Consider the following 12803-nt stretch of genomic DNA (forward strand, 5'->3'; position numbering starts at 1 on the left):
TAGACGTTTCAGGTTACAGACTCCGCTAACCCAGAAATAGTACCTTGGGTTAAGAACTTTGCTTCAGGATGAGAACAGAAATCGTGCTCTGGCAGCGTGACAGCAGCGGGAGGCCCCATTAGCTAAAGTGGTGCTTCAGGTTAAGAACAGTTTTGGGTTAAGAACGGACCTCTGGGTTGAATTAAGTACTTAACCCAAGGTACCACGGTAATTCCTGAATAGTATGGTCAAGCTTCAGCTTCAGTTTACTTCTCTGCATGCTAGCTTTTGTGCATTGAGCTATTTGCAGGAGATCAGGTGAGCACAGACCCTGGCTCTTTGGTAGGGTTAAGCTTATTACATTATGTCCAGCAGTTGAACAATGGAACGTCTCTCTCCATTTGCTTCTCCCAAATCTGCGCCAGAGGTTTCCCCAACCCTGTGGAGCAGATTTTGAGGAGGACAGGAGGGCTGCAAGGGCCTGGAGAAGAGGAGGAGAAAGTTCCATTTCACAAGTAAAAGTTTTGCACCACTGTAATAAGTCCTAGAATTGTGCTCTCCAAAAAGAAAAAGAAAAAATCCTGACAAGTTAAAGTACTTAATTTTTACTTGGGGAGCAGTTCTTTATTTTTGGTAATGTTTGTCTTCCCGGCTTTTAAATAATTAAAATAGCCCTATCTTGCTTAAACAGAGAACAGCATGCTCCCGTAATATATTGTAGTTTGTAGCCTCTTATTTCAAAGTAGCCTGTGAGAGGCATTTAATAATCACATCCCACTCTTTTGTGGAACACTGATAAAGGTAGAAATGCATTTCCAATGTAGTGAAACGCCATGAGACATTATTAATGCAGTGTCGCTGCAAAACTGATATTTAGCACCCCCATATGCTTAACTGGAATTTATTGTTGCTTAGTCGGTAACAGTGCAATCATATAATGCCTATTCCTAAGGATGCCTACTCAGAATTAAGTCCCATTGAGTTCAATGGGGCCTATTTGCAGATAAACAAGTATAGGATTGTAGCACGGAGTTCCTTCCATCAGCTTCAGCTGGTGGCCCAGCTGTGCCCCATTTGGCCCGGGATAGTGTAAGTACTGTTCATCTATTCTCTGGTAACCTCTAGGTTAGATTACTGCAATGCGTTGTACATAGGGCTGCCTCTGAAGACGGCTTGGAAGCTTCAGCTGGTGGAGAATTCAGCAGCCAGGTTGCTCACCAAGACCAAACGAGATCTGATGTGCATCCCCTGTTGTCTCTCTCCCTCCCCCCCTTTGCTAAAAGGAGCCACAGGTAGGAAAGGGCTTTGGATTGGGGCAGTAGCACAATGAAATCCTTTGCCAAAGCATTCCTCTGCCAGGATATAAGAGCTTTTTTCGGAGAAGGGGCGTGTCCCAAGTGCTTGTGAATATCTCCACAGTTATGGCTGGGGGTAGGCCCCGAAATTGGGCATTCTGTAGGTGGAGCAGGGTTAGGACAGAGGACTTGCTGGATCCATGGCTCCTTTATTCCTTGAAGAAGAGGTCTCAGGATCTGACCTTCCCTCTGTGGCAGCCTGAAGCTGGTATAACAGTTCTCCGCATTATTGGAATGGAAGAAAAGAAAAGAAAAGGAAAGAGATGCACAGCAACACGGAAACCCCTGCTACACCAACCTCCTGCTCTGACTGCCAGGAGCCAGCAGGGCTTTGAAAGCGGCTATTTACCGCTTTGTACCCCTCCACATCCCACTTAGGATTGCACTCGTACTCACTTTGTTGTTTAGCCTCATCAATATTTACTTGAAATTCAAATATGGGTTTGGAAGACTCAGCGCTGATGAGTTTCTCTTGGGGGGGAAATTCTCACAAGGATTACATCCAGTCCATATTGATTGAGTTCTGTAGTGGTGAAAAGTTGTTTTTCTTCTGAGTGGCACCACAAATAACATTGTGGTGGTGATGTTAACTGATTGCAACACTCCTTACGCTAAATCCTTAGCTCGGGAGCCTTTGAAAGCCCTTTCATGTCTCGCGCGATCCCTGCGGTGAGCAGTCTGCAGCTGTTTTTGGCTTAAGTATATTAACACAAGGAGTTGCTTGTCTGTATTTAGGGCTTCTCAAGGCTCCTACTGTAGATGACAATAGGCTAGTTTGCATGATATGTGCCTTCCTGTCTGACAGCCCTGAAGCATGGATGGGAGTGAGCAGACACATCTCTCCACCCACCCACCTAGTGTGTTGTTCCCTTCTTATGCACACTGGGACAGATTGCCCTGCTTCCATCTATACATACATAGGGGGGGAAAACACCCCCACAATCCATGCACTTTGTACATGCATAGCTGGAAACTGGACTGATGCCACAAGTACAGATGGAGATGGTGCACCAGAGGGATCAGAAACAGCTGTGGGCACTTGATCCCCTCCAAAAGGTGGGCCATTATGCAAAGTGGCTAGGGCTCAAAAGCCTGGCTTTCTTTTAGATGACTGAAAAGAGTAGCACCTCAAAGAGTACTATGAAACAGCGTGGTTGTGCGTAAATATTTCACATTAACTTGGCAGTATTCTGAAAGCAAGTATTCTTCCTCCTTTATTGTTGTGCTAGCAGCAGAGGCAGTGCAAACATACAGTGCTAACTTTTAACAGCAGGTAGTGCACAGGGACATACAGTGCTAACTTTTAACAGCAGGTAGTGCACAGGGACGCAGGTGGCGCTGTGGGTTAAAGCCTCAGCGCCTAGGACTTGCCGATCGAAAGGTCGGCGGTTCGAATCCCTGTGGCGGGGTGCGCTCCCGCTGCTCAGTCCCAGCGCCTGCCAACCTAGCAGTTCGAAAGCACCTCCGGGTGCAAGTAGATAAATAGGGACCGCTTACCAGCGGGAAGGTAAACGGCGTTTCCGTGTGCGGCTCTGGCTCGCCAGAGCAGCGATGTCACACTGGCCACGTGACCCGGAAGTGTCTCCGGACAGCGCTGGCCCCTGGCCTCTTAAGTGAGATGGGCGCACAACCCCAGAGTCTGTCAAGACTGGCCCGTACGGGCAGGGGTACCTTTACCTTACCTAGTGCACAGTAGGAATCTATGTTGTAAAATTGGTTGGTGATTGTTATTTGAATGGTTGGGCATGAGACTGAGAGCATGGGGATAGCTGGGATTTCTGTACCTTCTATATGGGTGGGGTTTTTTTGTAAACTGTTCAGAGGTTCTCTTGCAATCCAGTGGTATACAGTGGTACCTTGGGTTACATACGCTTACAGACTCCACTAACCCAGAAATAGTGCCTCGGGTTAAGAACTTTGGTTCAGGATGAGAACAGAAATCGTGCTCTGGCGGCACGGCGGCAGCAGGAGGCCCCATTAGCTAAAGTGGTGCTTCAGGTTACGAACAGTTTCAGGTTGAGAACAGACCTCCAGAACGAATTAAGTACTTAACCCGAGGTACCACTGTATACATTTTCTAAAAAAAAAATACAAGGTGTGACCAGAAAATTCGGTGAATGGTCACAGAAATCAGACAGCGAGAAATATTCGAACATACATACCTTGTTGTTGTTTAGTCGTTTAGTCGTGTCCGACTCTTCGTGACCCCATGGACCAGAGCACGCCAGGCACTCCTGTCTTCCACTGCCTCCCGCAGTTTGGTCAGACTCATGTTTATTTGTTCTCAAAGCTACAAACAGACATACCTTACAGGCCTTCAAAGTAGGCCCCCTCTGATACAACGCACCGTTGACAACATTCGTAGAACTGTTGGAAATTTCTGGAGAAGTCCTCTTTTCGTACTGCTTTCAGTTCCCTCATCACAGCAGCTTGGACATGTGAAATGTTGGAAAATCTTTGCCTTTTCAATGCAGATTTCAGTTTTGGAAAAAGAAAAAATCCGGTGGGGCTAGTTCGGGAGAATATGGAGGGTGGGACAACTCAGTAACCTCAGTAACGATTGCACATGGAATATGCAATTCTTCCGCCATCGTTCGGATGGACAAACGCCAGTCCTGCATCAAGAACTCACGAACTCTGTTGACATTTGAAATATTTTTTTAAAAAATGTCCAGTAGCACTTTTTATATATATATTGACTGCGTCAGACCAACACAGCTACCTACCTGAATCTGTCGACATTTGCTGCCATTCTGCTTGTTGACAGTCTGCCAGACCAAGGGTCATTTTTGATGGTTTGCTGCCCTTCACGGAAATGCTTAAACCACTCATACACTGTCTTACGAGTTACAGCTTCATCTCCGTACACAATTGTGAACATTTTGTGGGTTTCCGATGCCGATTGTATGTTCAAATATTTCTCACTGTCCGATTTCTGTGACCATTCACCGAACTTTCTGGTCACACCTTGTAAATAAAGTAAATGTGATGGTATCGCTTTGCTGACTTGCTCATCTTTCCTTCTCTCCAGCATCCTATTTGTGTTTTTTTCAAAAAAGTAAAAAAATTGCAAGGAATGAGGGTTCCTCTCCTTATTCATTTCCGAAGTGTTGTCAAACGTACATTCAAATGGAGTTTTCATTTAAGCGAGAGAAGAAGTGAGAGGAACATGGGCTGAGATAAGTCAGCACTAGATCTTGTTGGGTGGGTGGGTAGTCTCATCATGTGGTTTAGTCACTGCTGGGCACTGGACTTGGTTGCATCTGAGAGGAGCACTTCTTGTTGCTCTTTTCCTTTTAAAGAGAGAGAGTGAAGTTCTTGCCTAGCTTCCTGACTGCTGGGTCCTTTTATGCTTTCCATGCCGGTTGTGATGGCTGAATGGCTACAGGTTAATGAATGAACAGTAATCTACAGGTTAATGAATGGAAAACGAAAGGGAGAATCTTCTTAATGAGCAATGAAAAGAAGCTGGAAGTAGTGGTTTTCTTTATTAGCCACCAAATTGAATTACCTCTTCCTCCCCCCTGCCCCCAAAACTTTTGAACATTTGCTTTAAAAAGCCTATTTCCTTGCTCTCTGGACACACTGTAAGTAGTGAAGTTCTACTGTTGTTAATTCAAACTGTGTAGCAGCTGCTGTGGCTATTATTAACCAGCAATGTGCCTGGCTATTTTCTCAGTGTGTCATTAAATAAACACGTTGTCAAGTCTACTGACTTCGCAGACTCTAGAAATTTAATTTAATCATTAGTTGTTCAATTTCCAAGTTTTAAACTACACAAACTTAGCTTCCTTGGGGAGTTTTAAGCAGAGGTTGGATGGCCATCTGCCATGCATGACCTAGTTGAGATTCCTGCCGGGGGTTGGACTTGATGATCCTTGATGGGGGTCCCTTCCAACTCTACAATTCTATGAGTCTCGTTCATTTTGAGTATAATCCAAGAAAGCCCATGCTTTCAAACCATGTGGGTTAAGCAAAATTCATGCTGGAATGTAAATGTCTAAAGATAGGAGTTCTACATGTCTCTAGACTGCCATTAATTTTCAGCCCAGTTTTTTATAGCGGCATGGTTGTAAAATAAAGGTTCAGCCATAGGAGTTGTTGAATCTTTGAGCTAACAATAGTTGTTGCAGCTCAGTGTTACAAATCATGTTACATTGGTTTTGCAGATTCCTTACTCCAGTCGTGGGGTAGAGTTTCTCCATATTCTTCTACCATTCCTATTCACTTTAAATAGGATGTGCATGATAGCATCAATATATCCATAAATAAAGCCAAATCCTATAAATTACATATTTCTGAATGTATAAAGAATCATGGAAGGAATTCATCTGATTTATGGGTTGTATCCATCTAAGTTCTACTAAGAGTAAAGGTAAAGGTAAAGGGACCCCTGACCATTAGGTCCAGTTGCAGACGACTCTGGAGTTGTGGTGCTCATCTCGCTTTATTGGCCGAGGGAGCTGGCGTACAGCTTCCGGGTCATATGGCCAGCATGACTAAGCCGCTTCTAGCGAACCAGAGCAGCGCACAGAAACTAAGAGTAGGCAAACTGATATTAGTGGGTCAAATCAGTCATAATTCATTAATTTCAATTGGTCTCCTAGTGAGCCAGATATGTATCTCTCCCCACCCCACAGGTCAGCTTTTGACAGGGAATGAGGTTACCCACCTGTCAGTCATCTGACATCATGATATCAGGAGACTGAAAGTTGGGTGTTCCCTCCTTCATGTAAACATTGACCTGAAGGGTGGGAACGTGCTGGCAAAGCAGCACCCAACAGGATTGACCACCACTCCGCTATCCATCAGCTAAAATCACCCAGCTGATGGGCAGGTATGTGTGGTTTGGCATCCCAGCCCAAATTTGACCTCCTGGTGGGCCCGTATTGGTCCCTGGGTCAGAGGTTTCCACCCCTGCCTTCAGCTGTCAGCATTTCGGGCCCACCCATTAGGCAGATTGAGTAAGCAGCAGGGAGAGACTAGAGGACAGAGCTGTGTGCCCCCATACAACCTGCTAGGGTAAAGGTAAAGGGACCCCTGACCGTTAGGTCCAGTCGTGACCAACTCGGGGGTTGCGGCGCTCATCTCGCTTCACTGGCCGAGGGAGCCGGCGTACAGCTTCCAGGTCATGTGGCCAGCAGGTCTAAGCCACTTCTGGTGAACCAGAGCAGCACACGGAAACGCCGTTTACCTTCCCACTGGAGTGGTACCTATTTATCTACTTGCACTTTGACGTGTTTTCGAACTGCTAGGTTGGCAGGAGCAGGGACCGAGCAACGGGAGCTCACCTTGTCACGGGGTTTCGAACCACCGACCTTCTGATCGGCAAGTCCTAGGCTCCGTGGTTTAACCCACAGCACCACCCGCGTTACAACCTGCTAGGTACCCCTAAAAGCTAACCTGCTTCCCTCAGGTGTGGTGGAGAATGTTGTCCCATTGCCACTGCTGAAGTAAGGTTCAGCTGTCAGCCTGGTCAGCTTCTGTACACAGTATAGGGCTGTGTCATCTTGCCCTTTGCCTCAGGTCACAAAATTTATTGAATCAGCCCCGACTTTGAACAGTACAGAGTTGAGGATATGCACAATTTAGACCTAGATTCTCTTATTCAAACCATAGGCAATATCTCATAATCTAGAAAAAAGACCAAAGACCATCATTTCTAAAATTTACAGCCAGCAGGTTAAGCAACTTGCATTTTACGGGGGGGGGGGGGGGGGGGAGACGGACAGATGGGACAAAGCAAGCATAATTTTAGAGCTGTTGCCTGATTAAAGTAAACCTTCTTAATCATATCATTCTAGATTATTCCATCAATTAACTTTTCGTATTTTTTAGTGATGCATGCATTGTCAAAGCAGACACATCTCAGAAGAGGCATTTTCTCCTAAAAGGCAGAGTGCTTCTTCCTTGCCATCTGCAAAGAATGTTGTGGGTTTTTCCTTCTTAATTGCTTTCCAGTTCATTAGGGGCAATTTTTAAAATCAATTAATGTAGCTAAGTAACTGGTTATGCATTGCAGTCCAAAACATTTTAATGATTTTCTAATGATTATTTTTCTTCTCTAGCAGATGGTACGCGAACAGTATACTACAACAACACCAGGTACTAACCTACAGCGACCAGAAACGCAATATGTCTACAACGTTGGCATCTATGGTTGGAGGAAGCGCTGCCTTTATCTCTTCGTCCTCCTCCTAATCATCATCCTAGTTGTGGATCTTGCTCTGACCATTTGGATTCTTAAAGTGATGTGGTTTTCTCCAGTAAGAGTCCTTCATCATCTTTTTTTTTTTTGCATGTGTAACTATTGTCTGAATAAACTGCACTTTTAACCTGATAATTTCATGGCAAACCAAATTGTACATTTGGTGTCCCTAAGGTAATAAAGCGACTTCTGATCCGTAAAGGGTGCTAAGAAAAGAAGTATTGCAGATTTTCTCATTTCCACAGAAATGCCTGTTTCCTCCCCACAAAAAAAGAAATTAGGGGGTTGGAATTATTTTTCATGGGTTCAGAATTTCTGGAAAGTTTACATTTCTACTGAACACCACTACAGTGGTACCTCAGGTTACATACGCTTCAGGTTACATACGCTTCAGGTTACAGACTCCGCTAACCCAGAAATATTACCTCGGGTTAAGAACTTTGCTTCAGGATGAGAACAGAAATCATGCAGCGGCAGCGGGAGGCCCCATTAGCTAAAGTGGTGCTTCAGGTTAAGAACAGTTTCAGGTTAATCGCTTCTCGGCCTTTTGGCTAAGATCAAGTGAAGAACAGTTTCAGGTTAAGAACAGAGCTCCAGAATGAATTAAGTACTTAACCCCAGGTACCACTTTATAAGGAAATGCCTATTGTGGTTCTTCCCATACCCCCGATGCTGTCTTGTCGTAATGTTGTCGTAATCTTTCCTCTCTTTTCTCATCTGGTCAGGGTTCCTCTTGTGCATTTTTATCCACTGTTTGAAGAAGATGGGCATGATACGCTGGTGAGAATTTTAAAATCACTTGAGTAAGAAATGCAGTGAATCTAAAAGCTTGGAGTCTTTTGTCATTGCAGATTGGGATGGGATACCTTTATGTTCAAAGCGAAGGACTTCGGCTAGAACGGGAGTCAGAATTTTTATATCCTTTATATGCCAAAGAAGTTCACTCTAGAAAGGTAAGCAAGTCTGCAATATTCCGCTCGCACACACATTCGGGCTTAAATCCCACTAAGTTGAGCGAGGCTTTCTAAGTAAATACGCTTAGATTTGGGCTGTAAGTCAGGTCATCAACAGGTTGTCTGAAAATTCGCAATGGGTACATGTCATAAATTATCATCTACAAGACTTATGTAGGTTAAAGTCAGCAATGCATTGTGGGTCTAGAGAGGGAGCTGTTGTCAGTATGGATTCATTTTTCAATTCACCTAGTCACATCAGAAGGTGCTGAAACCAGAGACAAGGTCAAGAGTGACTCTGTCTGGACCTTAGGATGAAGGAAGTGATAGCTCATTATTGTATTTAGCTTTTCTAAGAGGCTGTGTACATTTAAAGTGCACCCCCTCAAAGAATCCTGGGATCTGTAGTTTGTTAAGGGCACTAGGAATTGTTGTTCTGTGAGAAGTAAACTACACTTCCTATGATTCTTGTGGGGGTCGTGTCAGAAGTAAAGGACTGGGGAAATGGAGGAAAATAAAAAGAGACAGGTATCATAGGAGCCAACTCCTAGGGGCTGTGGGAGCTTTGACCCCCCCACAATAAAATATTTGAGGAGACTGGGCTCCTGCAAAGTTGATGGGCATTCCCATTCAAATGTGGTGTGTGCACTGTGTCATGTGATTGATTATGTCTGGCGGGGCTAACCTGGACCCCCACAATATTTTATTCAAGTTGGCACCCCTGACAGGTATATTCAAGGAGTGGTTTTAATGCTTTTGAACAGGGCTGAGGCAAGCAGGGCCTGCTCAGTTACCCATGAGTAAAAAGTTACTCATTTACCAAGAGTATCATAGGCTACTTGAGAGCATTGAAGACACTAAGATGTTTAGCTTTTCCTGTGGTGAATATCTGAAAGTTTTCTAAATTTGCATCTCTTTCCCCTCGCCCCTTACACTAGGACTCATCTCTGCTTTTGCAGTCCACTCATAACGTGACTCTAAATGCACGCAATCCTGATGGGAACGTCACAGGCAGATTAAGTGTGGGTAGGTTTAAGCTACGTTTCTTCAGTTTGCATTTTGAAGGTTTTGAATATGCACATTCATTGTGGTGATCTCATGTCTATCCAGAGGCCATACAAATGGTCTTGGATAGTCAACTCAAGTAGGGCTGCTATCCAAAAGGAGCAGGAGTGAGAGAGCGCCAAATGCAATTGAATTGCCACATCCAGATACAAGGGGTAGAGCATTAGGTTTCCCACACCCCTTACAAAATGGGAGGGGGGATTCATGAACTGACATAAATTCTTTCCTGGTTGGGGTGTGTTGGCATCCAACATCAGGCCTCTGTCTTCCCCCTTGGAAGGAGATCTGACGCAGGGAACACAAAACTGCAGGACCTGCAAAGCAATTCTTTTATCCCTTTACTGGAAAACAAAACCTGAGCTGATTGCTTTAATCTTTGTCTCCTCCTTTGCAGATCTTCCCCAAGTTGTTTAGCCCTAGTGTCCAATTTGTACAACAATTTACGTGATAAGCATGCTACACTGATGTGGATTAGATATGGACTAGTTAGAAATTAAGCATGCAGTTTTATACACAGGGAGTAGGAAAAATTGAACACAGTGGGATTTTCTTCTGAGAAAAGATGCATAGGATCATATGCAACCTGTAATTCTAAGGGGTGATTCAGTTCTACACTATATCCATTCTTCTCCACTTTGCTGTGAAAAGTGTGCACATTTTTGCATAGTGTGTTCCATCTAGCTCAACCCCAAAGTATTTTTCCTTTTTATTTGATTAGGAAAATTCTACTTTTTCTCCTAATGAAAAGCTGGAAACTGGGACCATAATCTACAGTGCAATCTTATACATCTCTATTCAGACATAAGTCCCACTGTGTTTAGTAGGGCTTATACCCAGGTAAAGGGACGCAGGTGGCGCTGTGGGTTAAAGCCTCAGCGCCTAAGGCTTGCCGATCGAAAGGTCGGCGGTTCAAATCCCTGCGGCGGGGTGCGCTCCCGCTGCTCGGTCCCAGCGCCTGCCAACCTAGCAGTTCGAAAGCACCTCCGGGTGCAAGTAGATAAATAGGGACCGCTTACCAGCGGGAAGGTAAACGGCGTTTCCGTGTGCGGCTCTGGCTCTGGCTCTGGCCAGAGCAGCGATGTCACGCTGGCCACGTGACCCGGAAGTGTCTCCGGACAGCGCTGGCCCCTGGCCTCTTAAGTGAGATGGGCGCACAACCCCAGAGTCTGTCAAGACTGGCCCGTACGGGCATGGGTACCTTTACCTTTTATACCCAGGTAAGAAGGAATAGGATTGCAGTCCCAATGCCCTAAACTTTATAAACATATTGTTATAGATCTATGGGTGTTCAATGTTTAGATTTAATAAATGTTAGAATTTAATTAGAATTGATACGTTAGAACCGGGAAATGTGGTGGACCCACTTATAAGCCTCTGTTATTAGCATATATGAAAAATAATTAAGTCAGGAAGATATCTTAAATTGTGACCCTTCCTTAATCTTGGGGAATCAACATGAATCAGGTGTTTACTGAAGTTAGCCTAATTTCCTTTGGGGTAATGAGCTGTTAACAAGTCAGAGGATGAGAGTGCAAATCCCATTCGCAAATGGGTGGGCTTCCTCCCTCCCTGAACACAGGATTTCATTTAAAAGACAATACCAGTGTTCTTGGGGTAGGAATGCTGTGGACCCCTGCATTGTAGGCTTCAAATTATATATGTGTGTAAATGAACTATATATCATAAAGACACTACAGTCTCTGCTGTGCCTTATTGTCCCACAGGAAACAGATCCTGGGTTAAAGTGCTCCTGGTACCCCTGGAATTTATAACACCTGCTCGGAGATAGAGGTGGTGTGTCACAATATATTGTATCATTGGCAGCTCATAAATGCAACTTAAGAAAAAGCAAATGATAATGGTTCTGTTAAAAATACTAATAATGCTTGTGTGCTTCTTAGGTCCGGACATGGTACAATTTGATGGTCAGGAATTTCAGATCAAGTCCATGAATCTGGATGGAAAGCCTCTGTTTACAGTGGATGAAGATGAAGTTGCAATTGGTACAGACAGACTTCGAGTCACAGGTTTGCATGCAAGTGTAAGGAACAGCTCAAAAACATCCTTTAAGAAGACGTTCTTCTAAAAGCAAAACAAACTCACTGCTGTAGAAAACAGTCATTCATTAACCATAGGTTTCACTTTCTATGGTATTTTGTTTACTGCTGGCCCCAACTTTAGTTGATGGAGACAAAATATCATCTTCAAAATTTCACCCACACTGTTAAATGAAAGCACTTATTTCAGTTTTATTAATTTGCTGGTAGAATAAAGATGACAGTCTCTTAATTAAATTTCAATAAGCTGACGCCCATAGGAAAATGATGCAAGTTGACTAACAATCTTGTTCTAACAAAAACAAGAAAGAGTATTGTGGCAGCTAACAAATAGCACAAGCTTTTCTGGATGAGAGTCCATGAGATGCATGTAGTTTCAGGTATAAATACAAAGGGAGGGGAGGCAGGAGGAACGGTAAGCACTGAGGTCAGAGGAAAATGAAATGCAAAAAAATGTAAAAAGTAAACATTTAATTAGAGGTAGAATCTACATGAAATAAGCAAAATGATTGTATTAGCATATATCCTTATGATATAAACACCACATCATCTTATGTTAATACCCCACCCTCAGGCCACATCAGCTTCAACATAACATGACATCCGTGTAAGATCCTAACATCTCACAATCCTACAAATGAGTTTTTGATTGCTTGGAACCTTCCCTCAGCGCAACACAGAATGGGATTTCCCCATCCTCCTCCTTATCTCTGCAGCCTCCCCCCACAAAGAAAAACGGAGGGCCCTTGGAAATTGTTTATGGGTTATGTTGTGGGGCTGCAAATAAAGAGGGAGTTGTTCCCCCTGCACTTTTAGCAGATGGGCCATAGCTTTGCATGCAAAAGGTCTCAAGTTTAGTCACTGGGGTCTGTAAGCAGGGCTGTGAAAAAAATTGGTTAAGACAATTTCCTCTGTTGCTCATATACTCAGAAGCTCCACATACGGTCAAAGCACCAGTAGGTAGAAGCTTCCAACACATGTTTAAGTAGGTAAAGGTAAAGGTAAAGGATCCCTGGACGGTTAAGTCCAGTCAAAGGTGACTATGGGGTGTGGCACTCATCTTGCTTCAGGCTGAGGGAGACAGCGTTTGTCCACAGACAGTTTTTTTGGGTCATGTGGCCAGCATAACTAAACCGCTTCTGGCACATAGAGGACCGTGACTGAAGCCAGAGCGCACAGAAACACT

General features: G+C 44.2%; 1 protein-coding gene across 3 annotated transcripts in view; it reads left to right on the forward strand.

The window, feature by feature from the left end:
• SGCG (sarcoglycan gamma) overlaps positions 1 to 12803 on the forward strand; it is a 34314-nt gene that overhangs the window by 14917 nt on the left and 6594 nt on the right. For 2 of the 3 annotated variants that reach the window (XM_079974115.1, XM_079974114.1), the window contains 4 exons: positions 7406 to 7600; positions 8394 to 8495; positions 9434 to 9521; positions 11462 to 11587. In XM_079974115.1, the coding sequence (XP_079830241.1) occupies positions 7406 to 7600; positions 8394 to 8495; positions 9434 to 9521; positions 11462 to 11587 (511 nt within the window). Of the gene's footprint in view, positions 1 to 7402; positions 7601 to 8393; positions 8496 to 9433; positions 9522 to 11461; positions 11588 to 12803 lie in introns of all 3 variants that reach the window. The other variant, XM_079974113.1, reaches the window with a different exon arrangement.

The sequence above is a fragment of the Podarcis cretensis genome, assembly GCF_951804945.1.
Source record: "Podarcis cretensis genome assembly, chromosome: 4".
In the NCBI taxonomy this organism is placed as follows: domain Eukaryota; kingdom Metazoa; phylum Chordata; class Lepidosauria; order Squamata; family Lacertidae; genus Podarcis; species Podarcis cretensis.